The sequence below is a fragment of the Trichoderma gamsii genome (genome assembly GCF_001481775.2).
Source record: "Trichoderma gamsii strain T6085 chromosome Unknown Scaffold_55.2, whole genome shotgun sequence".
Taxonomy (NCBI): domain Eukaryota; kingdom Fungi; phylum Ascomycota; class Sordariomycetes; order Hypocreales; family Hypocreaceae; genus Trichoderma; species Trichoderma gamsii.
This window is the reverse complement of record NW_020171392.1, coordinates 29,160-56,034: the sequence shown is the minus strand read 5'-3', so window position 1 is coordinate 56,034 and position 26,875 is coordinate 29,160. Positions and strand designations below refer to the sequence as shown.

The 26,875-nt window shown below is 50.7% G+C and overlaps 9 protein-coding genes across 9 annotated transcripts; 4 read left to right on the top strand and 5 right to left on the bottom strand.

Annotated features, from left to right (window-relative positions):
• Positions 1–4,494: 4,494 nt before the first annotated feature.
• Positions 4,495–5,430, top strand: TGAM01_v210033 (hypothetical protein; the record flags this gene model as incomplete). Its single annotated transcript, XM_018808800.1, has 1 exon — positions 4,495–5,430. The coding sequence occupies one exon, from the start codon at positions 4,495–4,497 to the stop codon at positions 5,428–5,430; it is 936 nt and encodes a 311-aa protein (XP_018658009.1).
• Positions 5,431–6,777: 1,347 nt separating this feature from the next.
• TGAM01_v210032 (hypothetical protein) lies at positions 6,778–8,247 on the bottom strand (the record flags this gene model as incomplete). The annotated part of the gene is made up of 2 exons (XM_018808801.2): positions 6,778–7,896; positions 7,966–8,247. 2 exons carry the CDS (start codon positions 8,245–8,247, stop codon positions 6,778–6,780), a joined length of 1,401 nt encoding a protein of 466 aa, XP_018658010.2.
• Positions 8,248–9,208: 961 nt separating this feature from the next.
• TGAM01_v210031 (hypothetical protein) lies at positions 9,209–11,107 on the top strand (the record flags this gene model as incomplete). Its single annotated transcript, XM_018808802.1, has 1 exon — positions 9,209–11,107. The coding sequence occupies one exon, from the start codon at positions 9,209–9,211 to the stop codon at positions 11,105–11,107; it is 1,899 nt and encodes a 632-aa protein (XP_018658011.1).
• Positions 11,108–11,633: 526 nt separating this feature from the next.
• Positions 11,634–14,078, bottom strand: TGAM01_v210030 (hypothetical protein; the record flags this gene model as incomplete). The annotated part of the gene is made up of 2 exons (XM_018808803.1): positions 11,634–11,777; positions 11,964–14,078. 2 exons carry the CDS (start codon positions 14,076–14,078, stop codon positions 11,634–11,636), a joined length of 2,259 nt encoding a protein of 752 aa, XP_018658012.1.
• A 1,866-nt stretch (positions 14,079–15,944) lies between these two features.
• Positions 15,945–18,089, top strand: TGAM01_v210029 (hypothetical protein; the record flags this gene model as incomplete). The annotated part of the gene is made up of 1 exon (XM_018808804.1): positions 15,945–18,089. The coding sequence occupies one exon, from the start codon at positions 15,945–15,947 to the stop codon at positions 18,087–18,089; it is 2,145 nt and encodes a 714-aa protein (XP_018658013.1).
• A 505-nt stretch (positions 18,090–18,594) lies between these two features.
• On the bottom strand, positions 18,595–20,314 carry TGAM01_v210028 (hypothetical protein; the record flags this gene model as incomplete). Its single annotated transcript, XM_018808805.1, has 2 exons — positions 18,595–19,681; positions 19,740–20,314. 2 exons carry the CDS (start codon positions 20,312–20,314, stop codon positions 18,595–18,597), a joined length of 1,662 nt encoding a protein of 553 aa, XP_018658014.1.
• Positions 20,315–21,013: 699 nt separating this feature from the next.
• On the bottom strand, positions 21,014–21,660 carry TGAM01_v210027 (hypothetical protein; the record flags this gene model as incomplete). Its single annotated transcript, XM_018808806.1, has 2 exons — positions 21,014–21,327; positions 21,384–21,660. 2 exons carry the CDS (start codon positions 21,658–21,660, stop codon positions 21,014–21,016), a joined length of 591 nt encoding a protein of 196 aa, XP_018658015.1.
• A 622-nt stretch (positions 21,661–22,282) lies between these two features.
• TGAM01_v210026 (hypothetical protein) lies at positions 22,283–23,290 on the top strand (the record flags this gene model as incomplete). The annotated part of the gene is made up of 1 exon (XM_018808807.1): positions 22,283–23,290. The coding sequence occupies one exon, from the start codon at positions 22,283–22,285 to the stop codon at positions 23,288–23,290; it is 1,008 nt and encodes a 335-aa protein (XP_018658016.1).
• A 462-nt stretch (positions 23,291–23,752) lies between these two features.
• TGAM01_v210025 (hypothetical protein) lies at positions 23,753–25,632 on the bottom strand (the record flags this gene model as incomplete). The annotated part of the gene is made up of 4 exons (XM_018808808.1): positions 23,753–24,378; positions 24,432–24,667; positions 24,732–25,022; positions 25,082–25,632. 4 exons carry the CDS (start codon positions 25,630–25,632, stop codon positions 23,753–23,755), a joined length of 1,704 nt encoding a protein of 567 aa, XP_018658017.1.
• Positions 25,633–26,875: the final 1,243 nt, after the last annotated feature.

Sequence of the window (26,875 nt, the reverse complement as noted above, 5' to 3'; positions counted from 1 at the left end):
ATTGGAAAGGAATTGAAGGCAAAGGAAAGGGAATGAAATGATACCAAGAGAAAGGAAGAGCTTGGGTATATACTTAGATACCTGGTATAGGTCAATTGATTTGATACGTTAATTTGTCTTGGTTTCTCCTGCGAAGTCCTGTGATGTGTTTTCTCTGCTCTCCACTTCTCGGTTAGTAGCTGGCTCACTCCGATATTGGCAAAGGTGATGTGATGGCTACTTGCGTCGCTTGACCCTGGTCAAGCTAATAGAGTCTGACCAGTCTGATTGGCCGTAGTTGAACAAGGGCATTTCGTTTGATTGAGTGGTCCGAGTCCACGGAACTGGCCGACGCTGGCCAATCTTGGGCCTCGATTAATGTAAGCGGCCGCGATCAGGCATGGTGGCTTCGATCGAGTAGGATGATCGATCCAGGTGGTTGGTTGCATTTGATCTGGACGGGTTACCATTAGGCCGGTGGCTTTGTTCGAGTATGACGGCTCCATCAATTTGACAACCACCCTGCTTCTTCCTCGAGCTGTTGTTGTTGTTGTTGTCGTTGTTATAGTCTTCTTTATTATTCAGAGATTTGATCTGTTATCTAAGATGCCTGCTTGCCATTTTTATCTCGAGAGAGTTCATGTGTGTTTGTTCTTCTTGATATCAGATTCAAGGCTGTCAGTAAGAGAGTGGCTTGTCTGATCTTGTTGCGGCTCTCGGAATCAAGAGCTACGGCATACATACTTTATACATACACCTAACAGGGCATTCAAGTAATCGAGATTCCTTTTTATCCTTGTGAGATGTTCCATTTTCTTTCACGGTCTATTCTTGTGCACGGCTATGAGATCTTCGCTTGAGTGGGTCAATTGGGACAAGTACAAGGATCTGATGGATTTTGAGACATTTTGGACTGTGCAGTCGTGCAACGTTCCTTCATGTACAATCAAGTCCATCTAGTTATACCAGAGTCATTTTCATGGATCAAGGCCAGCGAGCTAGTGCGATGAATAGCTACATGATTGTCTCATATTGTTGACAAATTCACGAAGTCGGACCAAAATTGAACCTTGCAGTCTAAAGCTAGAGTCAAATCGTGTTTCCTAAACCAGCAATCATGGCTTATGCCGCTACTGGCTGAGATCTGCACCCAGAAGATGGTGCAGCTTGACACATTGCGAAACGCCGAAATAGAGAGGCTATCAAAACTACTATTTGTGTATAAGGTAGGTGTGCATGTGTCATGTACAAGTATGTAGTTTGCGGCAGATGTGAACAATTACAATTACGATTAGGGGAGCAGGATCGGCCATGGCATGCCGCACGTTAGGGCTCAGTCAGCGCTATACTGGAAGAATGCCGCTGCTATTGCTGCTTCCTGTCCTCTGCAGCTACAAGTACTTACTACTGGCAGTTGACGGCTCACGGTATCAATCACGGCATCCCGTCTTCTTCCGCTGCTTATTGTGACAGGTTATGAACTAATTACAGTAGCTACTGTAGGTAGGTGCCATAAACACACCGGCATTTGGCATCAGGCGTGGCGAGATGGAAAACAGAGGCGTAAGCCTAGGAAGAAAGTGAGCAGTGAGCGCTTCATCCAGCAGAAACAAGCCAGGTATATGTTTCGTCCAACATTGAGCGGTGTAGTCTTCGCATTCGCACAGGCGCGAGCATGTTATGGCGGTGCGACAGGCCTGGCCTGGGTTTCGGACGGGCTGGCCGCTGGAGCAAAAAAGGGATCCAAGTTGTGCCGTTCGTGTTCAGGTCAGGGTCTTTTTCTCTTCTTCTGTTGCTTCCCTGTTTCCTCTGGTGCGATGACCCACGGAGCGGAGGGGAGAAGATGGCCTGTGCTACGAGTTGCAGGTTTGCCTGTCTGCCTACGTGGCAGCATGAAGTAGAGACAGTGACAAAGAAGAGACGGAGAGAGAGACAAAGACACATATGTGCACACTGCCAACGCCTAACCTAGCGATGCAAGGGATGCTGTGCCTTTGTATACCTGGGTAGAATCCAATCTGGCCTCTCGCTTCGCGCAACTGGCCTATGTGATGCGTCCATGTGTCTCTGGCCAAGTACAGGTCAGCGGTAAGATGTTGAGTAACTGGGACGGCAACAGAGCCCTGGAGTGCTAAAAATGCACCGCGCCAGCCCAGCAGGCCGGGTCTGTGCTGGCGCTGCTAGCGGCATGTTGCATCGTTATGACATGGCGGCGGCGGCTTTGTCAAATCGTCATGGCACGATTCAAGCGCCCCTCCCAGATGCCAGAGCTGCCAGTGTGACGAGTCGGCACAGCCACAAGCCACCCAATCATGTCGGGTGACGCGCTCTGCAGGCGGGGACCCGCGCGCCCTTGGCCTTGGTCCAGGGAGCGACAAGCAGGGATCACCGGCGTGCTGAGGCTCCCTTCTAGTGGCTTTCTAGCGGCCAGTCACTGCCTGCATCCAGCAGCGATGCGCACAGTGCGCCGTGCGCCGCGCTGCTAGGCCCGGTACTGGCGGTGCAACGTCTACCAGGTCGGCGGGAGCTGGCGACGCTGTTTGGCCGGCTGGCCCAGCTTCCAGCGGGCTTCTAGTGTGTCTCTGGTGGCACGGCAGCCGCCAACGCCGAGGGCACCGTGCGGCCAACCTGAATGTATTGCCCCCTCGCAGGCTTTTTGGGCTGGGAGCCACATGACTACCTACCTATACGAGAGCGCAGCGCATCTTGCTGAGGGAGCGCCCGCACTTTGCCAGCGGTCTGCAAGTACCGGTCAAGTACCCCGCAGGACTCTCCGGCCACTCTTTTCGTTAGGCCCTTTTTTATCTGGGGCTGTCGCCTCTTTTTCCTTTTTTTCTTCCTCGTAACCATCGTGTTCTCCCTCGGCACTGCCCACTCTTTTCTTCGCTGAAGATGCCTAGATCGAACGGGAGGAAAAAAACTGACCACTGAATGGGCGATGATCACCAGATTTTCGAGGAATGCCACACACTAGTCCCGAGGCACGGCAGTCCTTTTTAGCATCACTGGTACTGGTACTACTACTACCTGCACTGGGACTAGCACCCGGCGAATTCTACTGCGAGATACCGCCCATGCTGCCGGGCCAATTGAGCGACTGGCAGTACCGGTACGCCAGAGCAAGAGCTCCGTCCGGGTACATGTACATGCCTCGTGCCTGCCTTCCTGGCCAGCTTTGGGAAGAGATCTCCATCGCGGTTGTGCTTTTCCTCCGCTTTCGTGCAGCTGTGAGAGGGTTAAAGACGGCTTTCGGTCGTATGCTGCAAGCGGCACTGATTCAGGAACTTGTTTACGTGCCTACTCCTTGTAGATTCTCCTCTCTTCTGCCTCCTTGTTTTTTTCCCTCTTTTAATGTCCGTCGCTAATAAGTGATCTACGGAGAAATTATTCGGGAGAAAAAAAAATGCGACTAGGCGATGCCGATGCTACGTATGGCCCGGTAGTGGTAGCAGTAGCAGTATTTGATTTTTTTTTTTTTTTTTCGCGCTCTGTTTTTCGCCTCCCAAGCTCAGCTGGAACAAATAGAAGGGGCGGAGAAAAAAAAGAAAGAGCCACAGAACCACGCCTCCCGATCCCCGATAGGCCTTCGATGCTGATTTAGCTCGCAGCCAAGGAAGCTACTAGGGAAGTCGCCTGTGCTGCCCCACCTGCCTGTGCATCTGTGCCTCCTGCCCCCGCCACCTCATCCACCCTGGTGGGATGTACCATTCGCTGCATGTGTCCGTACAAAAGAATGTATCTTCCGCCACTCGTCCATTCTTGTTCTGCCCTGCTTCCGGATACTTCGCGTCCTTGGCCAAGGTGCTTCTGAATCTCTGCACGCCACAAGACAGACGATCCCGTCCTCACCGCCGTCGCTCCTTCACTCTCGTCGAGTCGAGCCATTCCTCGCTTCATAATCACGACATTTCCAGTATTAGACATCTATACGTCTTCTTGTCCTCTTCTCTCTCCTCTTTCTCTCTCTATATCACGACCGACCTACCTTTTCGAGCCTTGATCTGCTCGATTCAGCATCCGGCCCCAGTTCATGTACCGTACAGTACAAGGTACAGCACTAGAGGCCATCCATCCACCTGTGCTTCTGTCCTGTTTCTGCGCCTTTGCTCGCCCCCCTTGTGGACCCTGACGCATTACGTGACCATATTAATAGAGTTGGCCTGGGTTCATCAGAGTTGCTGCTACTCCGCTTTCATCCGGCCAAGCTCCAGCATTTGTTAAGACTCGGGCCTGGGACTCACTTTATTACTTATCAGTTGCATCGTTCCCGGATGCTCAACCACGATACACGGCCATTGGCTTGATTGGCTGTCTCCACGTCCCCTCTCTCACACCGAGTCTCCCCTTCTCAGCTTCTCAGCATCTCAGCATCGCATCATACACTTTGCTACGTCGCCGTTATAATTGCTGTCTCCCCCTAGAGTTCTTTTGGTAAGGGCCTACTCCGAGTGCTCTTGCCAAAAGTCTATTGGGATCATACACTGCAAAAGAGGCTACCTGGTGTAACAGCATAGCATGGTCAAACCCAGGATAAGACAGCAAACTCTCGGAGTCGTCTTCACGAACCCAACAAGACACCAGCCACGGCCCTTGTCTGCGTTCGAGGACTTCAATGAAGCATCACTTACACCATACTCACGACCGACCAGCTTCGCCTCCTCGTCCGAAGCATCATCTCCCCGAAACACCATGACGGGTCACCCTCCGACCCTCAACGAGATCCTTCTCGATACCGCCCCTCCGCCATGGACCCTCACGGCCTTCATGGCCTACCTCTCGCAGAACCATTGCATGGAGACGCTGGAGTTTACACTTGATTCCCAGCGTTATACCGCCTTCTACGATCAGTTCTACTCCGAAGCGACCGCCTCGGATGAAAACCGGGAAAAGGTCTGCGCCTGGTGGGAGAAGCTGATGCAGATCTACATTGTTCCATGCGCCCCTCGCGAGGTCAACATTCCCGCTCAGGTCCGAGATTGCCTCCTCCGCGTGCCGTATGGCCCCAACCCTCCTCACCCCTCCGAACTTGCCGAAGCGGGACGCATCATCTACGAATTAATGAATGATTCTCTCTTGGTGCCCTTTTTGCAATCAGTCGCTGCGCCTATGGCCGACAGCCATCATGACTTCCATTTTGGATCGCCCAAGGCATCGTCTGACCGAACAGCCTCAAGCGGCACAGATCTGGATGTTTTGACGGTTGATAGTGATCCCAATTCACCCGTCACGGAACCCATGACGCCCCCTACTACACCGCCCACCTCGGAATGGACCTTCAACACGTCGCCCGGCGGCTTTCACCGTGCCGTAGCGGCGCATAATAAAGGCTGGAAGAAAGTCGGCGCAAAGCTGGGCTTCAATCGCAAAAGCTCTAGCCGGAGAACAACACCTACATCCTCAGGTGTTGAATCCGGAGAGATGAGCTTCAGCACTAGCAACCACTCATTCTAAAGAGCTTCAAAATGCGCCCAAAAATTTCATATGTTCCACTCCAACTTTTCCTTTCTATTCTTCACCCCCCTTGTCTCCCCTTGCATTGGACACTTCCGAGTAGTCCGATCTCCCCCCCCCCCCCCCCTCGCCAAACACGCATATGGAGGCTGCGGGGCATTACTAAATCGCCACGCTGATGGCGCTACCGAATCTCGACTTGCAAAATATCCATTTGATGAACAGCAAGACGATGAGATGGTAATTGCTGGGAAGCAGTTTTGATCGGGCATAAGTACTGGCTGGGAATTGCCTACCTTGCCCTGTTGGTCAGATCCCACATAGATGGCCACATCAGATACCCCGAGGAATAAGCATACCGCATCAGGAGACATGCGTGGCCGCTCGATCCGAGTTTGCTGTCTTCTGGATCTTGCTTCAAGGGGACAAACAAATTCACACGGCTTGGGATCGTATTTCAACTACCGATCCCAACCCATTTACCATTCTTTTTCATTTTCTTTCCTCTGAACCAGGGGGAGTTGTACAACACATTCGGTGACTATGCTGAGGACATCTCAGCAGGCCGCTTTTGTCTTAATACGTATACCTCATGCAGCGTGTTATTCAATTTACGAATTTATGGGATCCACGGCCTTGTTATAGGTGAAACGGAGTTTATCGGGGGTTCTGGCGGTACAGATATACGTTTTACTTGGTGTTTTCATTTCTTTTGTCATTTTTTGTTGCAAGGAGTCATCAAAGCGTGCGTGTGGATCATTCATAATGTATTATCACATAATACTCAATCAACCTCGGCCCTGCCGCGGAGTAACATAGCCATGATGTTATCCTTAGTAGATAGAGATAGGCCAATGAATATCTAGATGGCTCAACAACACGCCGCATCAGTGAAACATATTATGGGTGAGGGCGTGACCAGCACGTGGCATAGTTATGAGCTCGCAGATCAGCTTGCAAGTTTGCTTCGTATTTTTACACCCGGGGCATTTTCATTAAGTGCCCTTTCTATATACACTTTCCTTCCTAATGATATCCACCTTTTTTCCCTCTTAGAAAATTTATCAAGACGGTCTAAATGGTTTTCCTTTCTCCCATTTCATAGCATTTCGATTCAGCCCAATCTCTAAAAGACAATTTGATGAAGATATGACAAACATGGAACAGTATTTAAAAAGGAAGAAAACATTCCCCGCTATCTATCTGGCCAAGAAAGAGAGTCCCATGTAATCGGACATTAGTTTGCATTAATCGATCGAATCTCGCATTCCAAATACCAAACATTTTTTCTTTAAACTTCTTTTTTTCTTTTCGCCGAAGAGGAAGCTGCTGACAACAATCGTCTTTTCATGATTGGAACGCACCGTTCCTCAGCTGAGGGGATGCACGATAGCGACCCGTTTGCGCAGGCGCCTCGGAGAGCGGCAACAAAGGCGTTCCATTCCGCGACTCGGACATCATTCGTGCGGTTCGATCAGCCTTGTTGCTTTCGCTAGTGCGGTCGTAGAGATAGAGACCTAGGAAGGTGAGGGCAATGCCCACTGCCTGGACAGAGGTCGTTGGGCTCCTGAACCAGATGATGGCCATGACAATAACAAAAACACGCTTGATGAGACTGGCGACGGAGTATGTGACTGGAGATACCATGGAGAGGAGGATGAAGGCAATGATGTTTTGTCCAAAATGGAAGACGCCGTTGAAGACGAATTCGAGCGTCAGGCGGCCATGGTCCATAGAATTGGGTAGCTCGCTGAGGTCTACTGAGCCATCATGGAGGAAGTCCTTCAGAAGAGTGATGCCCTCTGACCAGAACCAAATCGGCATAGTCAGGGCAAAGGCCATGCCAGACGAGTAGCAGAGTAGATTGAGCTTGTCGAGTTTCTTGGATTGAGCCCCGCCGCCCTCGGACTCGACTTTCGCGGCTTCGTTGAATAACTTTTTCGAAAATATATTTTGCGTTACAAAGATTAGGGTTGCTAGAAGCGCTTCCAACACGCCAAGGAGTTGGCCACTGTAGCTTCGTTCGCTGGAGCAGGCCAGCATGACTCCTATTGTCAAAGGAACCAAGGAGAGGTACGTTGCCGTGGGGTATCGAATGTTGTAAATCAGTCTATAGGCGAGCACGGTAAACAGCGGCGAAAGGCCCTTTATCGTGTGGACGAGCGAAACGGGTATCTTAGCCGTCGCGGTCGAGCTGAGGAGGTGGCCGCCGATCTGGAACATGGCCAGGGGTAGCGTTGTCATGATGACTTCTCTGCTGGGTTGACAGATGGGGTATCGTAACGCAGAAATCTTGGTGCGAAGGACGGGGAAGATGCCGGACAGCCAGGAAAGAAAGATGCAGAGCGAAGACACGAACGCAAATTGAATTAACGTCAGCGTTGCAGGCATGTTAAAGGCATTGAGAATGGACTTTGACGACGTATTCGTCAGAGCAGACGATGTGTACCACATCAAGCAGAGAACCTACAGACGAAGATTAATTTCCTCGGTCTTTCATTCATATGTAAGGCAGGGGAGTGAATATGAACATACGACAAGCTTTGGGGACACCGGGGCTCGTAGCGCATCGGCAATTTCATGGGCATTTTGGCTCATGCTGCCGTTTCTGGCTCGAATCGTTCGGAATGCATCGCCGAGGCTCTTTTGGCGGCCATGGGTGCGGCCGGACGAGGACCAGGCGCTTCTCGCGGGATAGCCATTGGGACTGAGGTTGTTGCCATTGAAGGCCATCGACGGCGAGTTTAAGGAGTTTCCATCGTGGGTGGAATCGTTGCCCAGACCTGGTGATGTCGCAAGGCTCGGAAACTTTTCCATCACGCAGCAGCGGTGGGTCGAGCTGCCTTTCGAAATCGCAAAGGTAGAGAGAGGAGAGAGACTCTATTTCCACCGGCTCGAAACAAGTGAATGGAGAGGGCCGTTTTCGAGTGTCAGGCTCTTTCTCTGGGCGCGCGCTCGAGCGGTTTCAATTGAGGGCGGGTGTTGACGGTTGTAAGATCAGAGAAGCCAACGTTCAACGTAGAGGCGGTGCTGGTGGTGGGTTACGCCGTTGCATCAATTGACATCTGGAATACGAGCTGAGAACGAGAGACAGGGGTGGATCGCTAGATGGTCCATTACCACAGAGCCATGCACAGTCAGCGGCTTCGAGGCAAATGGCAAGAAGAGAAAATAAATATAAAAAGGACAAAACTTGCGGGGAGAGAAGAAAGAAGCAAAGCCGGACAACAGCGCAGGGAATAAAAAAGCTGCGTCTGCAAAGTGGAAAGGAGATCGACAGCGCGCGGATTTGGTGCAACACAGAAGTGCTTCGGGCTAGACAAAAGGAGTCGCCCGGCTGGTGAATCTCTTGGCGGTGGTATCCTGGTACCTGGCGCTATCAGCCGGGCTTCAGCCGATAGCCGCGTCCACGCGCTAGCGCTTGGCAGACACAATGGCTGGATTTTTTTTTCTGAAGAGCTGTTGCCACTACTAGGCAGTCGGTAGGGGCTGCGTCTAGCAGAAGCGTATAGCTGCAATTTGATGCTTTGTCTCCGCCAAATTCTCGCATTGGATCTTCGCTGTCGTCCGTTGCTTGCCTGAGACGATCCTATTCACCGAGACAGCTGTTTCTGTCTCTGTCTCTGCAGAGCGCCTCCCAGCTTGGCCGCGGCATGGGAAGAGATCCGAAGCAATACGTCGTCGCTCTCGCGGGTCTCTACGCTGTTTTCCAGCTCCTCACTCAATCGACAAACCCAGCCAAGTCCAACAGCAGTCTTTCGCCAAACTCAAATTCACCATGGCGGCCCCAAAGATGACCAAGAACCAGATGCGGAGGGCGAAGAAGAAAGAGCAGAAGAAGGCCAAGACAGAAGAAGTACGTCTCCATCCAGATTCCACCCACCATCATTTACGCGTCTCGCAGTTTCTCACCTTTGTGCAGGTTCAGCCATCCGAAGAGGCTGATGGGCCAATTGCCGAGAAGAAGGATGCATCATCACCGCCGCCTGAAAATGGCGCCGATGCCAAAAGTGCGACCGACTCAGCGAAACCCTCCGCGGCTGCTACCGACCCAATCCGAGAAGACCTGCTCGACGACGACCTGCTCGGCGATGACCCTGCGTTTGCCGCATACAGAGACATTTTCAACAAATTTGGCGTCTCTTTTGTGGAGGATCAGATTGCCAAGGAGGCCAATGCTGGAAACCAAGGAGACGTCTTCTTCGGTGACAATGACGACATCCCCGATGAAGAGGTGGAATCCGGCCAGCAAAAATTATCAAAGAAGAAGCGGAAGCAGCTAAGTAAACTAACCGTTGCACAGCTAAAGGCGCTCGTCAGCATCCCGGAAGTGGTCGAATGGCACGATATCTCAGCTTCGGATCCCCGGCTCTTGGTGCAAGTCAAGGCACAGCGAAACGTCGTTCCCGTACCGGCTCACTGGGCAATGAAGCGAGAATACCTATCTTCAAAGAGGGGAATTGAGAAGTCAGCATTCCGGCTACCTAAATTCATCGCCGAGACTGGTATTGCAGAGATGCGCGACGCTGTGTTGGAGAAACAAGCAGAGCAAACGTTGAAACAGAAACAGCGAGAACGAGTCGCGCCAAAGATGGGCAAATTAGACATTGATTATCAAAAGCTCTACGATGCTTTCTTCCGGTTCCAGACGAAACCGGAGCTGACGCGATTTGGCGAAGTGTATTACGAGGGCAAGGAAACCGAGGTTGACTACCAGCATTTCCGTTCTGGCGACTTGAGCGATGCCACGAAAGAAGCGCTTGGTATGCCGCCCGGAGCACCACCTCCCTGGCTCATTAACCAACAAAGATTCGGCACCCCTCCGTCCTACCCTACTTTAAAGATACCAGGCTTGAACGCGCCGCCGCCTCCTGGCGGATCATGGGGCTTCCATCCTGGTGGTTGGGGTAAGCCGCCGGTTGACGAATTCAACCGCCCCTTATATGGTGGTGATGTTTTTGGCCTCACCGCGCCAAATGGTGCCACTGGCCAAGCCCAGGCAGCGCAACCCCAGCTATATAATGGCGACTCTGTGGAACGAGCACTATGGGGAGAGTTACAACCTCGTGAAGAGGAGTCTGAAGAAGAGGAGGAAGAGGAGGAAGAAGAAGAATCCGAGGACGAGGATGTTCCTGGCGGCACCGAGACTTCCACCGGACTCGAGACACCAGGCGGCTATGCCAGCACGGTACATGCCGACTATTCACAACAGGGTGTCGAAACATCGATTGCCGGCGAAATGGATCTACGCAAAGAGCGACGAGGATTCGACACGGAGGAATCCTCTGCCCCCCGCTCTGCCTACACAGTTGTGCCTGAGCGGCAGGTCCGTGCCGAGGGCTTCTTTGGCAGCGACCGCGCGTACGATATCAATGCCGCTCAGCGCGCTGCGACGGCTGGTATGCCCGTGCTTGGCGCAGACGACGATTCACGGAAGCGGAAGAAGCCTGGCGATATAGACGTGGCCATCGACGTCGACTCATTGAACCAGCAAGGCGGCCTCAGCAAAGACGAGCTACGGAACAGATATGACGCCAGCCAGAAGGAAGAAGGCATTGGTGCGAGATGGGCTTATGACGAGGACTTGAGCCAGATGATTGCTGAAGAGAGCAGGAAGCGACAGCGTACTGAGAAGGAGCTCAATGAGAAGAAGCGAGAGAGCAAATATAAATTTTAATGCGGACCGGGAGATATGCTCTGTCTCTCTCATCTCGGCTATGGGAAACATATATTACATATACAGCCGAGAATAGTTGGAAAATGGGCACAAGGATGACGGCGGCAGAGCGAATGACACTTCCTGCTGTGCTCTAATTGAGTCAAATAATGGAGAAAGAAACGGAATGTGGAATGTGGAAACACGGGAGTTTTTGTTAATTGTTCAGGAGTTTCATGTATAGTAAAATCTAAAGGCTTCATTGATACCATTAAACATTTTCGCTCCTCTCTCGTGTCACGCATGGCCAACTCTAGCCACCATCAGATCTGGATAGCGGAATATTCTTCCAATGTAATACTTGGACCACCCAGCTCATCAATCCCAGAAAACACCTCTACTCTCTACCAAGTCTGTTTCTCGAATTGGTTAGTGGTAGTCTGCCCAGATCAAGTGATTCAGAACCCTTTAATCAGAGGACACCGAGAAAACTAAAGTTCCAGCTAAGCAATGTAAGTAATCATTATATCTCTTTATCAAATCATCATTATTTTTTCTTCGTAGTGCTGCCACAGTCGCTGTTGGGGCTCTTGGAGTCATCCAAAGAACCTGGAGTCGAAACATCCAATTCTTCTTGTGTGTCATCTTCAGCTTTCTTTTCCTCTTGCGTGTCATCTTCGGCTTTCTTTTCCTAAGTCGATTTGCTCGCGAAGCACGCATTGCAGAGCCAGCCTTGCTTTTTATCAACAGGCACAACAGCTTCTTCCCTTATGCAGTCTGAGTGGTACAACCTTTGAGGGCAGAGCTATCGTTTTCTCTCGTAAGTATGCGTTTAAGGACAGGCAAGTGTTAGCAGAAGATCAAGAAAACAACTTACCTTGTTTGCGCAGACCAGCATTCTGGGCCCTAGTACGGGCAGCTGGCAGACAGTACAGCCATTAGTGCCTTTGCGGATTTGAGTAGCTCTTGGAGACTGCTTCAGGCTTGCTTCTTCCTCGGCCTGGATGCCACTACTTTCATTGTTGTCATTTCGCTGTAATCTCGCTCTCGCTTCGTTGATAATAGAGAATGCTTCACGTATGACATTGTCTTCAAGCATATCGCGAACTCGAAGCAGGCTGAGATGTTTGCCAAACTCCAATAAACGCTGTTCAGCGGCAACAAGCCAGGATGCCTTCTCTCGAACGAAACCCAGCCAAGCTCGGGGAAAATAGGCGGCAGATGTAAGGCTCTGGCGAAGGATATAGCCGTCCCACTCCCAGATATACTCCTTTTCCGCAGGAGTAACATCAGAAAAATCGCTTGTGCTTTCGCGGTGCTTTTGAATCAGCCATGTGTTGTCGAGTATCCTCTTTGGAACCTCCTGGCCAGGTATCAATCGCGCTCTGCTGATGGGATCAAAAAGAGCCTGTTTGATATCGGGCACCAGGATCCTTTCGTTTTCGTGCCCCCCTAAGCGCCGATGCCCAAATCTTGGTTGTGTGGCTATTGGCGACTGGGAAGGGAGCCTATCAAACAAATTCTTGTTATTTGCAAAGGTGAATACATCGTCAATGGTATCCGACCCAAGCCGAGATGAGACCCATGACTGATCACCAACAAGAAATGTCTCGAGTTGGAAGGGCTTAATGGGGGTCTTTATCTCATACTCCTTCAGGGGAGAAGCCATAGCCTCGCATCGACTAGAGACTCGGAACTGCGGCCCCTGACTCGTAGTTTCGAGCACATAGTTGTACGCGGGGTGGAAAGTCTGTAGGTGTGCCTGTAGTTGCTGCATAGTTTGGTGATAGGCTCCGCAGGTCACGCAGCGGTAATAGTCTAGACAGACAGGCTGGTCTGAAGGTAGGAGATAGCTAACGCGGCCTTCACCCGCCGTGAGATGATTAGCCCGCGCGCGACGTTTTTTCTCTCTGCCCTGAGCTTGGTCACTCAGAACCTTCAAGTTATACACCTTGTTTTTTTCACGAGTTCTCAAAGACCTCGAGGGAGTTTGTGCCCCTTCCGGGCCGTCCAGGCCCTCCTCGTCAATTTCAACGGAAAACTCATCCGCATGGTGGCCATTGATGCCATTGGCTCTTCTGTTCAAAGATGGAGCAAATAGATCGTCCATCAAATCTGTCTCAGGATCAATGGCGTTGATGCAAGGCATCGATCCCTTCTCCAAGACCTTTAACGCTTTGTAGCCGGCTGCCCAGCGTAGGTCAACATCCATGACATAATCGGTGCAGAAAGGAGGTTCATCCTCTGAATATCCCGCAGTCAAGGACACAGGACCCTTAAGCCTGCCAAAGATCTTGTCAAAGCGGCTCGACAAGACCCATGATTTGTTGGAGGCAGGAGAGACATCAGGAGACACTGGCGGTATGCCGAAATCGGTCGAGTCCAGCGGTGGCCATTTCTCGCCGTTGGCAGCCTCTAATTCGACGACAATGTCGTAGGAGTCCGCCAAGTCGAATTTGTCATCATCCACCCGGTTGACCAGGATGCTCTCCTGGGGGACGTAGAAGGGCTTGGGCAAGTCAATGCGAGAGACGCGGTGAGGGCCCGCGGGGTTTTTATATGTTGTCAAGCTGCAAATCTGGTTCTGGCAGTGAACGACTCGGGGGCGGAAGCCAGGAGTCAGTTCAGAGATGGTGATCCTGCAGCTAGCTTTGGTGTGCGTAACCTCGTGGGGGTGAGCTTGGCCGTGATAGGATCTGACCTTTTTTGAGTCCTTGTGAGAGATTTTGAGAACCTCAACTCGGAGGGCAGACTTGGATTCTGAAGACTGCGGAGTAGCAATGAGATGTTCCACAGGAAACGAGTCGGGCGTCGAAACTCGTCGCCTTTTCAGCGGCGGGCCCCTTTCATGGTCGATTTGATGAGATCCTTTATGAATTGGTGAAGATACTATGTTGCCCATAGCTGCAGAGTCCTTCAAGGCTCTGGTGCCTTTGATCCAGTTGCGATGAAGAAAGGGGGCTCGACGCTGGCACCTGGTTTTCACCGTCATGGCGGGATGAAACCGATCATGAGAAAAAGGGTCTATGAGACGGCGGATGAGCCCAACGTATGCTGAGACGAGGCGGGCAAAACAAACAGTGCTGGCGGCGACGGTGAATGAAGCTATCCCTTAGCCTTAAAGCATTATGAGTTTGAACCCGCACGCTTCGTTGCCGCTGCGGCAACCCAGTGAAACGCCCAGATGGGTATCAAAGGTGTGAATGATTGACCCTAGCAGATGATGTGAATGCGCCGGCAGGGTGTAGTCAGGTATCAATTGTCCCCCGAACAAGATGCAGTCAGCGGCGGGAGACTAGAGAGGGTGAATTGAGGCGGTGCGAGAGTTTGCGAGAGTTTGCGACGGGAATGAAGAAGCTGGGAATGCGGCCAGCAGGCTGTAGCGGCTTTGGCAGCGCGACAGAACGAACAAAGCAAGCAGACGCGTGTAGATGAGACCTGCCCGGCTGTATCGCGGCCCCGGAAAAGCCTAGCGCCAGCGGACCTCGCTGTAAGCGACGCTGAAGCCATCAACCCGTAGCAGAGGCCTAGCGCTTGGTAGCGGGTACCAAGCAGTCGGTGGCTAGCGCTATGGGGAGCCATGTACCTGCACTTACACAGGCCACGCTTACAAGCATGAGGGCACCATATGCACATAGCCGTCGGCATGTCCGGTGCACGGCTACAGCGAGTGATGGCATCAAGCAAATGCCTTCTCGACTACTGAGGTACTACAAAGGAAAAGGAGGTGATGGAAAGCGAAAGATCTTTTTGACTTCCAAATTTAGCTATCCGTCGATGGCACTAGGAAGAAGTGGAGATGCCAGCAGAAGATCTCTCCTGTCAGCAGCGCCGACCAACAAAGTTTCCAAAACAGAGAGAAAACGACCTCAGGCTGCGGAGTCTGTCATGCAAGCAAGTCGCATGGCGCTAACGCAAGTTCCGACATTCCGTAATACGCCTTATACCTAGGTCCAATGAGCATGTGTGCGTGACAGGAACAGAAGACTGCCTGTTCTAAATAAAACAAACAACAGCCTAGAGAATGTCGATTGCCTTTTTAGATATGTATTAGCAGCGCAGCAAGGCTCTATTGCGGATGCCAGTGCTGGCGTGGCATCAGTAGTAAGCGTATCGAAAAGAAAACCCTAGGTATACTAGTAAACACCTTAATGCCAACTCAGCTATTGTGTCAGGAGTGAATGCCCATGTGTTCCGTAGCATTGGGATTTGCAAGTCTTCACGCGTACCCGACTTGGTCTAGTTCCATCGAAGCCGCATCTAAGCTTTTATCCTCCTTGGGTACAAAGCACATGTAGTACTGCGTAGCTGCAGGCACGTCACAGTTGACGTTGGTGGATAATTGCAAGGGTCTCTCGTTAGGATCACGCTGCGAGAAGCAACTTACCCACTCGGCGTGAATATGGCCTTGTGTGTGCAGGTTCTCTATACACAATAGCCCCGTCATATACATAGAGGTCTCATCGAGAATCGAAGTTATTGCAGAAGTCTTGATCAAGTATATCTGCACCGAATTGCTGTGCACAGAGAACCTGCACAGTACTCATCACATGACAAAGGACGTTGCGCTGCTGAGCTGCTGAGCTGGGCCCCGCTACGCCTGCCTGTAAACCTTAAGCATCTCAACGCTGCAGTATTCGAAGCAGCGCTACCTCATATTTACTCATTCCTACTTCCACATACTTTCAGCTCCAACCACCCCCCGAATCATTATTCCTCCAACCAGCAGAAGTGTTACTACAAGCTCACAAGGCGTCGCACAAGGAATCGCCCGGGCCACAGAAGCGCTGTGTCTTCTACATGCATATCATTTCTTCGCTACAGCCTCCAAAGCTAGCGCCGTGAACGACGTGGTGCAATGCCGCTGACACGCAGCGCCGGGCAGCGAGCCTTGGCTCAAAATAGCAGCCGACGAAATCCAGCTCGCCAGTCCCGGCCCAATTCATCTCGCACATCCAGACGGACGCGCGAAGCTTCTTCCGATTCCTCAGGGTTAGATTCGACTGCATCGGATTCTCCATTACAATCTCACCATGTTTCCGCATCGGCTACCCGGCACTCATCTCGAAGACGGAGCACACGAATAGCAGCTGGGCCTGGCAATCAAGCAAGCCCGAAGACGACCCGGCAATCAAATCCAAAGACAGTCCCTAGAGGCAAAGCTAATAACAGAAGCCGCCCCGTCGCCACCACAAGTTCCCCAAGTAAACGGCGACATACAGTTTCAGAGAGCCTCAATCAGATATTCTCAACCGACGGTCCAAATTGGACAGATCCGCGAATTCCCTATCAATTTTGGGTAGATGTTTTCTTCCATGCTCACAATGAAAGTGGCGCAGATGCAGCGAATACGCACTGGCTACTCCAAGCTGCCACTTCATGCAAGCTACTCTCAGAGCCGGCATTAACAGCCATTTACCGCTACCCAGTGATACGGCATGCTTCCAAGGCGAAACGACTGGTTTCATTGCTGGAACGTTCCCCTGCAGACACTCTCTTCAACTACCGCAGAAAAATCGAGTATCTTCACCTAAATGTTCGGGTTATATCTCAAGTAATAGCTTCTCAGCTCATTCGACCATTGACTCGTCTTAAGGAATTGATATTTTTTAATCCTGCGGAACAGCCACCCTATAGGGAGCTTGATGCGCATGTCAGATGGAACTATTCAGAGGATATTTTCCTTGCCCTCCATTCACCGCCAGCTGAGGATCCCGAGGCTCTTTCACTGCTCCCCATTACCTTGAGGAGCTGGGAGTGGAGTGGAAGCTTGCTTGGCGGCTATGTTACAGACTTTAAAGACATTAGTCGAATCCACCAAATGCCATTATTTGCTCACCTTACGCGACTGAGCTTTACGAATTTCCAAGTCCCTTCGCTCAGGCTTACCGGGCCGGCGCTCAATGACCCTCAAGCCAACATGCAGACCTCTGCTGAGGACGACGAGGTCATTGATGCTATTGGAGATGCTATAGCACAGCTTCAATCCCTGAAACATTTGGTCTTTGAATCATCTACCATCATGACAAGTCGTCTGCTCTCTCTGCTGCCTACGCGCCTTACTCACCTAGAGCTCATTAATTGTTGGGAAATTGATGCTGAGAATCTAGCTATGTTCCTCATCACTCATGGCAGCAGCCTCCGCAATCTTGCTCTGATGCATAATCAGTCTTTGGATCTTACCTTCCTAACAATTTTGGCCGAGGCTTGCCCCAGCCTTCAAGAGCTGCGCATGAACATGTCTTACTATAGGCACCATGACTCACTCAATGATGCGGATCCCATGTATGACTTCGCCCTTCTCCCCGACCAGATTCCAACATGGCCCTCTAGTATCCGTGTCATTGATATCGAACATATTCGGAGCTGGTCCATAGAAAGCGTGTATACGTTTATTCACTCGCTTGTTGATAATGCTGCGAGTTTGCTAAATTTGCGTGAGCTGATGATCAAGACTGCGCTTGATATTCCATGGCAAACTCGCGCTGAGCTGCGACACAAGCTAAGACACATGCTTGAACGAGTATTTCTCCGAGAGTGTGAGGATCCACGCGATACGGTGGCGCCTGAGCAGACAAGTAGCACTCACGATCCTGCTAGACCACGCAAGAGGAAGCGATCTAGGTCTCCGAAGTCTCCTGTACGAAGAAGTAATAGAATCGAAGCGCATGTGCGTGGCTCGCTCCGTCGCCCCAGAAGAGACAACATATCGCAACGGCACGGGCTTGGAAGGCCGCTCTATCGAGAACCGGATACTGATGAAGACGAGTTTGATGACACAGACTTATCCGATGCCGAAACTCAGCAAAGCTCATCTTCCGATCCTCAGCCAGAATTAGCAGTCCAGGGACTTTGCCACACTGTCGACATCGTAATCGATAATCAGAAAACGAGAGAGTTTCCATACAGTATGGATGACTTCTTCTCTGATGGCGAAGGGTCTTCGGGCGTGGAGTGGGACGGGGATGATGACGACGACCACGATTTCTCTATTGCGTTTTGAGGAGATTCCCTCACTCCTATGGAAAGGACATCAATACTTTGAAAGATAAATAACTACGAACACAATCTCAATATACGGGTGCGATAACTTACCGGAATAGACTAAAAGGGGTAACATGGTATATTGCTGCATTTGGCGTTTGGGGGAATTAAGATCTCATCGTACCTATAATGATAGCTTGCATCATGGCATTAATAATCAACGGAAGTCATGGTACCTTATTAGAATGGGAACGGGTCGAATTTTCCCTCAATCCTTTCACCTTTGCAAAAAAAAATTTGAAACATGACTTGCTCCGGACTTTCTCGTACGAAACATGCCATCATCAATAATTTATTCTGCCATTAATCATTCCTTCTTCGATACTATGTATATACAAATAGGTAGGTGGTAGCTACTGGTAGAATCAACGTATACCAGCAGAGTCTAGACGCACAACTCTAATCTGACGAAAACTTCATTAAAGAAAAACCACCCATGCAAAATCCACTGCGGAGAGTCAAGTCTAAAAGGCTGCACCGCCAACGCCTTCACCAGCCAAATTCTTCATGCTCTTCTCGCTCAGGTCACTTCTCATCTCCCATGCCCTGGCGTCCCGATCAAGTCTAGACCACGAATAAAGGCTCTTTCGAAGCCGCTCTTGCTTGAGTCGTAGTTCTTCCCGTATTTTTTCCTCTTCGTCTTTTAGCTTTCTGTAGTGTGGTTCAATCTCCTTCGTGACACCGAGTACTAGGGGTGTCATGGTTGGATCTGTTTTCCCGCCGGGAACTAGAGGGGGCATCGTCGCCAACAGGCTTTGAGCAAGGGTCTGTCTTGGTCCGCTGCCATGTTGAGCCGAGGGGCCCGTGGGTGGATTGAATGGTCGTTGAGTAGAAGACATTCCTACGCCGGATCCATTTGAGATAGATGCTCGAGGACCAGTGGGGATATTAGAAGGGCCACTTGTCGCAGCTGATGCCGGTGGTGGGCCAGATAGATGGCGAGGCGGCGCTGAATTCCATCCTCCCCTCCCGCCACGGGATGAAAAAGAAGATCCTCTGTTTAATGGGATGTAACCTCGAGGCCCTGAAGGCGGGTTTGTTGGACTTGTAGTGTCTGTTCTGTGCGGCATCGCGTTTGGTGTTTGAGGAATTCGCTGCGTCTGCGGAATAGGCATTGTTGCTGAGGTGGAAAGTGTACGAGCAGCAGCAGGGCCGATGGGTGGTGCTCGTAACGCTGCAGGGCCACGTGGCGGTGATTTTAAAGGGCCAGAGGCAGTTTCGTTTCCAATGGGCCGTTGGATGTCTTTGACAGCTGCAACTGGTGTCGCAGAACGGTGGGGAGGGGAGCCTTCCAAGGTAATGGGCGAACGAGTTTTGGCCGACTGTGATTGAGAATCTGCTCTTTCTGAAGCAGGTCGGGACGGTAGCGCAGACATAGGCCCGGGTTCTCGCATCGGCGAATGTCGCTTATATGAATTAAATCTGTCGTCTCGTCGATTGGGTGACCTAGAACGAGGCCTGTAAACACCGCCACGGACAGCAATAGGCGTTGTTTTCCCTAGCGGAGTCCTCTCGCGACGGCGGTCTCGAACGAATGGAGAGCGTGATCTCCTGTGCTCCTGAGTAAGCGAATGTACCCAATATTGTGCGTGAATATAGAATAACAAACCTGTCGTCGCGCCTCTCGGCGTCTCGCTCCCATTCCCTAGGTCGATTTCTTTCACGGTCCCAGTCCCGTTCACGGTCTATATCTCTAGGCCTATCGCGCTCCCATTCCCGTCGCGGGGATCTTGGTCGGTCGTATCTGTTCTCCCTTGCCGGCGACTCTCTTCTAGGTGGACTCCGGCGAGGCAGTGGTGATCTTCTCATGGGAGATCGGCTTCTCTCGCGCCTTCGAGGGCTTTCGCGGTCTCTGGATCGATCGCGGCGGTACCGATCATTTATACTCCGAGAGCGCCTTCGCGGCGGATATCTACCAGGCACATAGCTATCTGATCCGGGTATGATAGGGCTTCGAGGGCGAGGGCTTCTGGTACGTGGCGGACTTCTTGCTCGGTCTCTTACGGGGCTCCTCGGTCTTCTAGGCGATCGCTCCCGCGGGGTTGGCCTCCAAGACTCTCCAGCACCATATCTAACGACTTCACCGTCGTCATACCTGTGAGAATTAGCCATGCGCTCGATAAAGCCTTTCCACCGAGATCTGGAGACCTGAGACGCGAAAGTGAGCGTGGCAGATTTCTTCATTTTCGCAAATGCGCCACGCTCAGCTCACCCGGTCCCGGTCCCGGAACTGCCAGCCAAAAATGCGATTCATGAAAGAACAATGGAATAAGTGAGTGCCGGTTCTTACCTGCGGCTCCGGCCATCGCGATCGCGGTCCATTTTACAGGATCAATGGCAACAAAAATAACAATGCTAAATCAAATCTTAGGCTTGTCTGTATGAGACGTTGTCATCCGATAGGGAGATGCGCATCGGAGGATAAAAAGTCCGCTTTTTCCTCTAAGAAAAGTTTAAGGCATACCCACCCATACGTCGTCGCGCCTAGGCTCGATGTATTGCAACCTACCTGGCAAGTTGCTCCACATATGCAGCGCAAAGTAAACATTGAAAGTCTCATGATTATCGACATGAGCAGATGCATACCACTTTAGCGGGTCAGCAATAACGTGGGCGTTTAAGGCGTGTAATTTAGAACAATCTTCGCGTCTGGCGGCATGATCTCCAATGTTTCGCGGAGCTGATGCCAGAGATGGGCTTCTACAACATGTATATAAAAGATTCCGAGATATTGTATTGGCTATATTAATAGGTAGGTGGTTGTTGATTAAGCCGGCAAGAGTTGAATTCCAAGTATATATAGTATAGATCTGAAACACACACACACAAAAAGTAACACATCTGTAAAACAGGAGTCTATGTCGAGGGTAATTATGCTGGTTATTATTTGATGTCATCGAATAAGTTTGATCCAAAATCGCCGTTATCACTCTCGAGGTGCACTAGCTTGGGAATCTTGGGCGGCGGTTTATTATCAGAGGGCGGCTTCGGTGTGATCGTATTTGTCGATAGATGCGGCTGCTGCTCGAGGCTTAAAAGACTCGAGCGCCTCCTCGACTGGTTCTCTCCCGTTCTTAGACGCTTGAACCAGCCGCTCGCTCGCTTCTTCTCCGAGTCTGCGACGCTGGAGCCGCTCTGGCTTTGTGGGCGATACACATTGACAATATTGCGCCCGTTGTTATCTTGAAATGCGCTTCCTTTTGGATTGTTATTGAATGTAGCAAAAAAAATTATCAATGACAGCGGACTGTACCCTGTTGACCCGAGATGGCAGGACTCGGTGGCGCGTCTTCGGGAATCGTCGTGTCAGCTTTCTCTTGGGCCGCTACTGTCGCTGGAATCGCTTGTTTGCCGCTGATATTGCCATCACTGGTTTTGGGCGTTCTCGCTGGCGTAATCGTCGGCTCGATCGGAGACTCCGGCGGTGGAGGAATATCGGTGCCGTCGGTGATGCTGCCAAAATTCAGGTTGAGGGCAGGCAGCAGCTCAAAGCGCGAGCTGGCCACGCTCTTGTTCTGCTGCGAAGACATGGTGTGTCGACTGCTCAGCTCGTCAATTAGGATGTTAAAACGAAGCCCGAGACCAGCCGGTCGATTGACAATGCTCTGTGCAGATCATCGCTGGAGAGGAACACAGGCACCCTGGCAGTCACGGTCCCCATGGAGTTACTATACCCCCCTATAATCTAGAGGACTGATGCTAAGCAGTACCTCGTACTCCGTTGTGTACCAAAGCCACTATTAGGCGTTAGTTAAACTTGCATGCGAGCTTTTAAATTAGCTTGAGGAAGCATTTGCCAATTTTAAATGTATATACATATATCAGTATAAACATTTAATAATAATAGAAACTATTAACATAGTACTTTAGTCAGATCTTATTTTATTAAATCAACAAGATGGTATGCTTTGTTTGATGATAAATCCGTATTGTAAGAAAACAGCTATTAATGTTACGCACCTCGTATAACAAGTACTGGGCAGTAGTAAAGTCTATGTACTGGTACTTCTGGATGAGCACAGACTCTAGCTCACCTACTAATACTCTGCCACTTCCAATTCTTTTATCGATTAAGCTTATCAGAACTTTTCCTAATTTATCGCGCCTCGACTGCGTCTCTCACATCATGTACATGGCATTCTACGCTCAGCCATGGCACAATTCCTCCCCCGTCGCTCATTTAGTGTTCCGTCATCAATTCCCAAGTCTTATTTCCTAGGCCACCATCACGCCGCTGTCAGTAAACTAAAGACGGTCCTCCCAAGAGTGTCGCTGGTTCTTGAATGCCGCGACTTTCGACTGCCGCTGTCAACTCACAACCCTGTGCTTGAAAAAGCAGTGATTGGCTGCCCAAAGATTATCGTATATACGAAACATGACCTAGGTAGCGATAGCCCTGGCGCCCGGCAACTGCTGCAAAGGTTGCATGGCCGCCGCGCCTTGTTTTGGGATAAGAATCACCCTGGAGCAACGGCATCTCTGCTAAAGCGGCTGAAGGAGACTGCTTACGAGGTAGACTCCATAACCGGGCTGTGTGCGCTGATAGTGGGCATGCCCAATGTGGGTAAGAGCACGTTATTAAACGCCCTGAGAAACTCTGGGACGCTGGGGAGGAAGACAAAAGTAGCAAAGACTGGTGACCAAGCCGGCGTAACCCGTAAAATTGGCACAAGCGTCCGTGTGGTCGAGCCAGAGGAGCGAGGGGGCGTCGGCGCTGGCGTATATGTGCTCGACTCGCCAGGAGTTTTCATGCCGTATGTCGAAGATGGGGAGGCTATGATGAAGATCTCTCTCGTACAGGGTATCAAGAAAGGACTCATAGCGGACGAGATACTGGCGGATTATCTCCTCTATAAGATGAATATTTGGGACCCTCAAATCTATAGTCGATACTGCGAGCCGACAAACGATGTACAAGAGTTTCTCTCCGCCGTGGCAAAGCGCGACGGCAAGCTGAAAGCTGGCGGCGTGCCTGATATGGAGGAGTCCGCGGCCAGGGTGCTGTCTGAATGGCGGAAAGGTAAACTGGGCAAATATGTCTTGGATGACCTTTCAGATGAGGCCCTTCGAAATCACGAATTGATGGTTAGTAGTCCTCCATTAAGTCTGAGTCAAGGGAAGAAGGCATGGAAAGAACAAAAGAAAGAAAAAAGCGCCTAAAAGGGGCGCAGAATGGGGTTTGGGTTTTGTTCATCAAACGATATACCATTTTTGATTGGCAAAAACTGTAAGATATAGACTTCATGATAGTATTTGGAGGACTAATCTCATCGACACGCGAAAATAGCTGGCGATGATGTTTTTGAGTCTGAACCTAAATGACAAGAAAAACAACAAGGGGGTCCAGGAAGAAAGAATAAAAGAAGAAAAGAAGAAAAAAAGAAAAAGGAAAAGAGGAAACAAAAGGACGAAGAACATAACTAGGCTCAACCAATGTTAAAAGCAGCGCTTTCCACCCATGCTGCGCCGTGCAGTAATAAAATGATAAACAGATAACCAGCCATTATATCCCAACGCCTTTCCCAGAAAAAGACACTTCTGTTAAAACAGCTCAAGCATTCCTTCATAGACATAATATGCAAGCTTTCTGACTGATACGTGTATGTAGAGCATAATTCCCTATCATGCGTATTGATTCTGCCATTTGACCATATCCCGCGTGAGAACGTCCATCATCTCCATGCAGCTCAATTCCTTGAAGATCTTTGACTCAGGAGAGTCGCGCTGTTCCTTGGCATCTTTTTCCATTGGCGACTTGGTAGGATCAAGCGGCGATTGAGTTGAGTTGCTACTTCGGTCCAATGCGGCTTCGGCCGCCAAGTCAACCTGTGTTCTTGATATGAAGTCCATAATCGCGGCCACCCGTCGTTTCATATCCAGCATGCTCATCTTCCCGGCCATGCCTAATTTTGTCCTTGAGCTGTTCTTGTGGTCTCCTACGTGTCTAGAGTGCGCAGCAGTTGTTGCATTGTTGGCTCGCTGGGTGTCTCGTGATACAGATCGCGCGGGTGAACGTTCGATATCCGCAGTGCGGTCTTTCGTATACTGATTTTTTCCTTTGCCCTTTTTGTGGTTGCTCCGTGACGTTCGTTTATTCGAATTTGCGGCAGACGAGTGCGATGTGGGAGGCGTTCCTGGAACAGGGGATGGTACAGCAGGTGTAGGGTCTTCAAAAGCTGACGTTTCCGCACCGCTATTATTGGGGGCCTTGGAAGACGGGAGATTCACGTCCTCTGATACGTCGGAATCTGGGGTTTTCGTCAGTGTTCATGCCACCCTGCAGACAACAAAGGGCAGTTACCTTCAGTACGTCGCCTATCTGCCCGCCCTTTTCGTTTACTGATATTTTCCTGCCGCAGACGATCCTTTTCCTCTCTCTCTGATCTCTCCGTAGCTTTGTAAGTTCGGGGTCGTTTTAGTCCATTGCGCCCGCTGTTCTCGTCATCCGTGTTTTCTTGACTAATGGTGTCCATTGGCATTGGTGGCGGTGTGGTGGATTGCGAATTTGTGCGTTGCCGTTTAACAATCACATTATTCCTGCTGGCGGGGTTAGCAATCCAACACAAACAAAATTTCTCGAGAATACAGTCCAAGGACATACTCCTCACTGTTACTACGCCCTCGTTTTGTGCGCCTATTCGTGATTTCTGTTCCATCTTGGCCAACTTCTTCCTTGCTCGCTTCAATTGCTCGGCGCAACTGTTCGTCGTCATAAGCGGCATCGCGGCTATTCATCGTAGACCGCCGTTTAGATATCTGTGACGTCGATTGGGATCGAGCCGATTTGGAACTGCCCAGCCTCGGCGATCGGGCTCCATCTTTTGCAATGGATGTAGCTCGAGACGCAGTTCTAGCTGGTCGACTCAAAGGTAGATATTTGGAGTATTTTTGTCTGTTGTCTAGTTAGATTTCACCCTCTGCATAATAGGTTTGAGGATAGGGTCAGCCTACCCATTATTTGCTGTGTGGATTTTGTGGAAATCTTTCCGACATTGCTCACAAAAGTATTCTTCGGGAGAACTCTCGGCACTGAAGATGCCGACACAAGCTCCATGCTGCCATACTTTGCAAATATCGCACTGCACAAAAAACCCAGTAACGTCTTCTGTGAGTTCGATCGAAGCGAGGAAGTTGGCGTCGGAACCGTCGACAGGCGGGCGGCCAGGGTAGTCCTCGCAGCCACATATGCACCGAACCGCCTCGTCCTCCTCGTCTTGCAAAGGATCTAGTTCGTTGGCCATATCTTGGGCCTCGTTCCGCAAGTTCTTGTACTGTTCGTCGTCGTGGCCGCGCTTCCGCCTTCGGCCAAGAAGGGTATCGTCGATATCGTCCAGCGGATCGGACGATACAGATGCGCTGGGTGTGGATTTGTTCGATTGGGGCCGGTTGAGGGATCTGGTATGTCGTTCAAGGCGGCTGAAATTGGTAGATGAGAGGGACTGTTGAGAATGAGAAGCCAACGCGCGAGCTCTGGAAGATCGTCGTGGCGAGGGTGGTGCCATTGAATACTGTAAGCACCGAATGAAAGAAAAAGGATGCGCAATAAAAACAAGAGGCGGAAAAGAGTGCGGTCAAATGTCTAACATCTAGTCAAGCCTGAATTGTATTCTGGTGGAAAGAGTCTGAAAGGTTTAGGCAAGGTAGAGCAGAGCCGTATTTTTGGAGAAGCAGACGACTAGAAAGAGTGGCTCGGTACATGCTAACTAAGCGCCGAATAGCGAAGTACGGATGCGGCTAGCTTGGATGGCCACGAGTAAATCTTTCATGGCGCAGGGACGTGGAAACGGTGGCCCAGACAGTGCATGATGCGCAATCTACTGAGGTTTTCCGCGGTAGATTGATATCCAGTGAGTAGATCCGGTGGGCAGATCGATGGTCAATAGCTCGCTGGAATTTGTTGGATTCAGCTTTGCCTCAGTGACGTGCACCATCTGTAGCTCAAGACCAGCTTTTTTCGAGCAGGAATTCCGACCCTTGTCTGCAGCCTAAGATGACTGCCCCAGTTAGCATCTAAGCTCCATGGCGAGAAACTTTATAGGGTGGAGGAATAAATGGGCAAAGTCAGCCGTCAACCACGCTGTCAAAGCAGTCAGCCCAAAGCCACCCTTGAAGGATAATCAGGTACTGCTTGCTCTTCAGCCGCGATTTGAGACGATGCACCTTGGTCAGGCCGCTGTCCAATAAATCGACAATTAACCACTGCAGTAGTAGCGGATGACTGCCTCCGCTGGTACCCATAAATATAGGCACTTCCTTGATTCCGGGCGTTTTGGCAGAGTTCCAGACCTAAAACAGCCTAGCAGTATGCAGTACTGCCGACTCCACCTCACCACGTCGTAGGCCTATGATGTATTCGGTACGTTTTTACAATCCTCGTATCAGCAGCTTACCCAGTGCATTTTAATTTCAATTGTTTCCGCTTCCTTCGGCGACGATTCATTCTCTCGTTTCTTCTGGCTTCGTTCGCCTTTACTTACATGGTTTTAAGACCGCACTCAGGTCTATGCCGTGACGGCGCGACTCAATAATTCACCATGTTCAAGCGCTCGCGACGACGCGATCATTCGCTTCAGGTAGGCCAGCCCTTGTCGCAAGATACGTTCTGCTTTGCTCTTTTGCCAAACCGCGGGCGTGTTCGATGACCTCAATGGGGGACATATTCCTCATCTGCCATCAGCCATCAGCCATCCGCCATCAATCATCAGGCCGTTTGCGAAACAATTTGCTAAATAAGCTATAGCCACC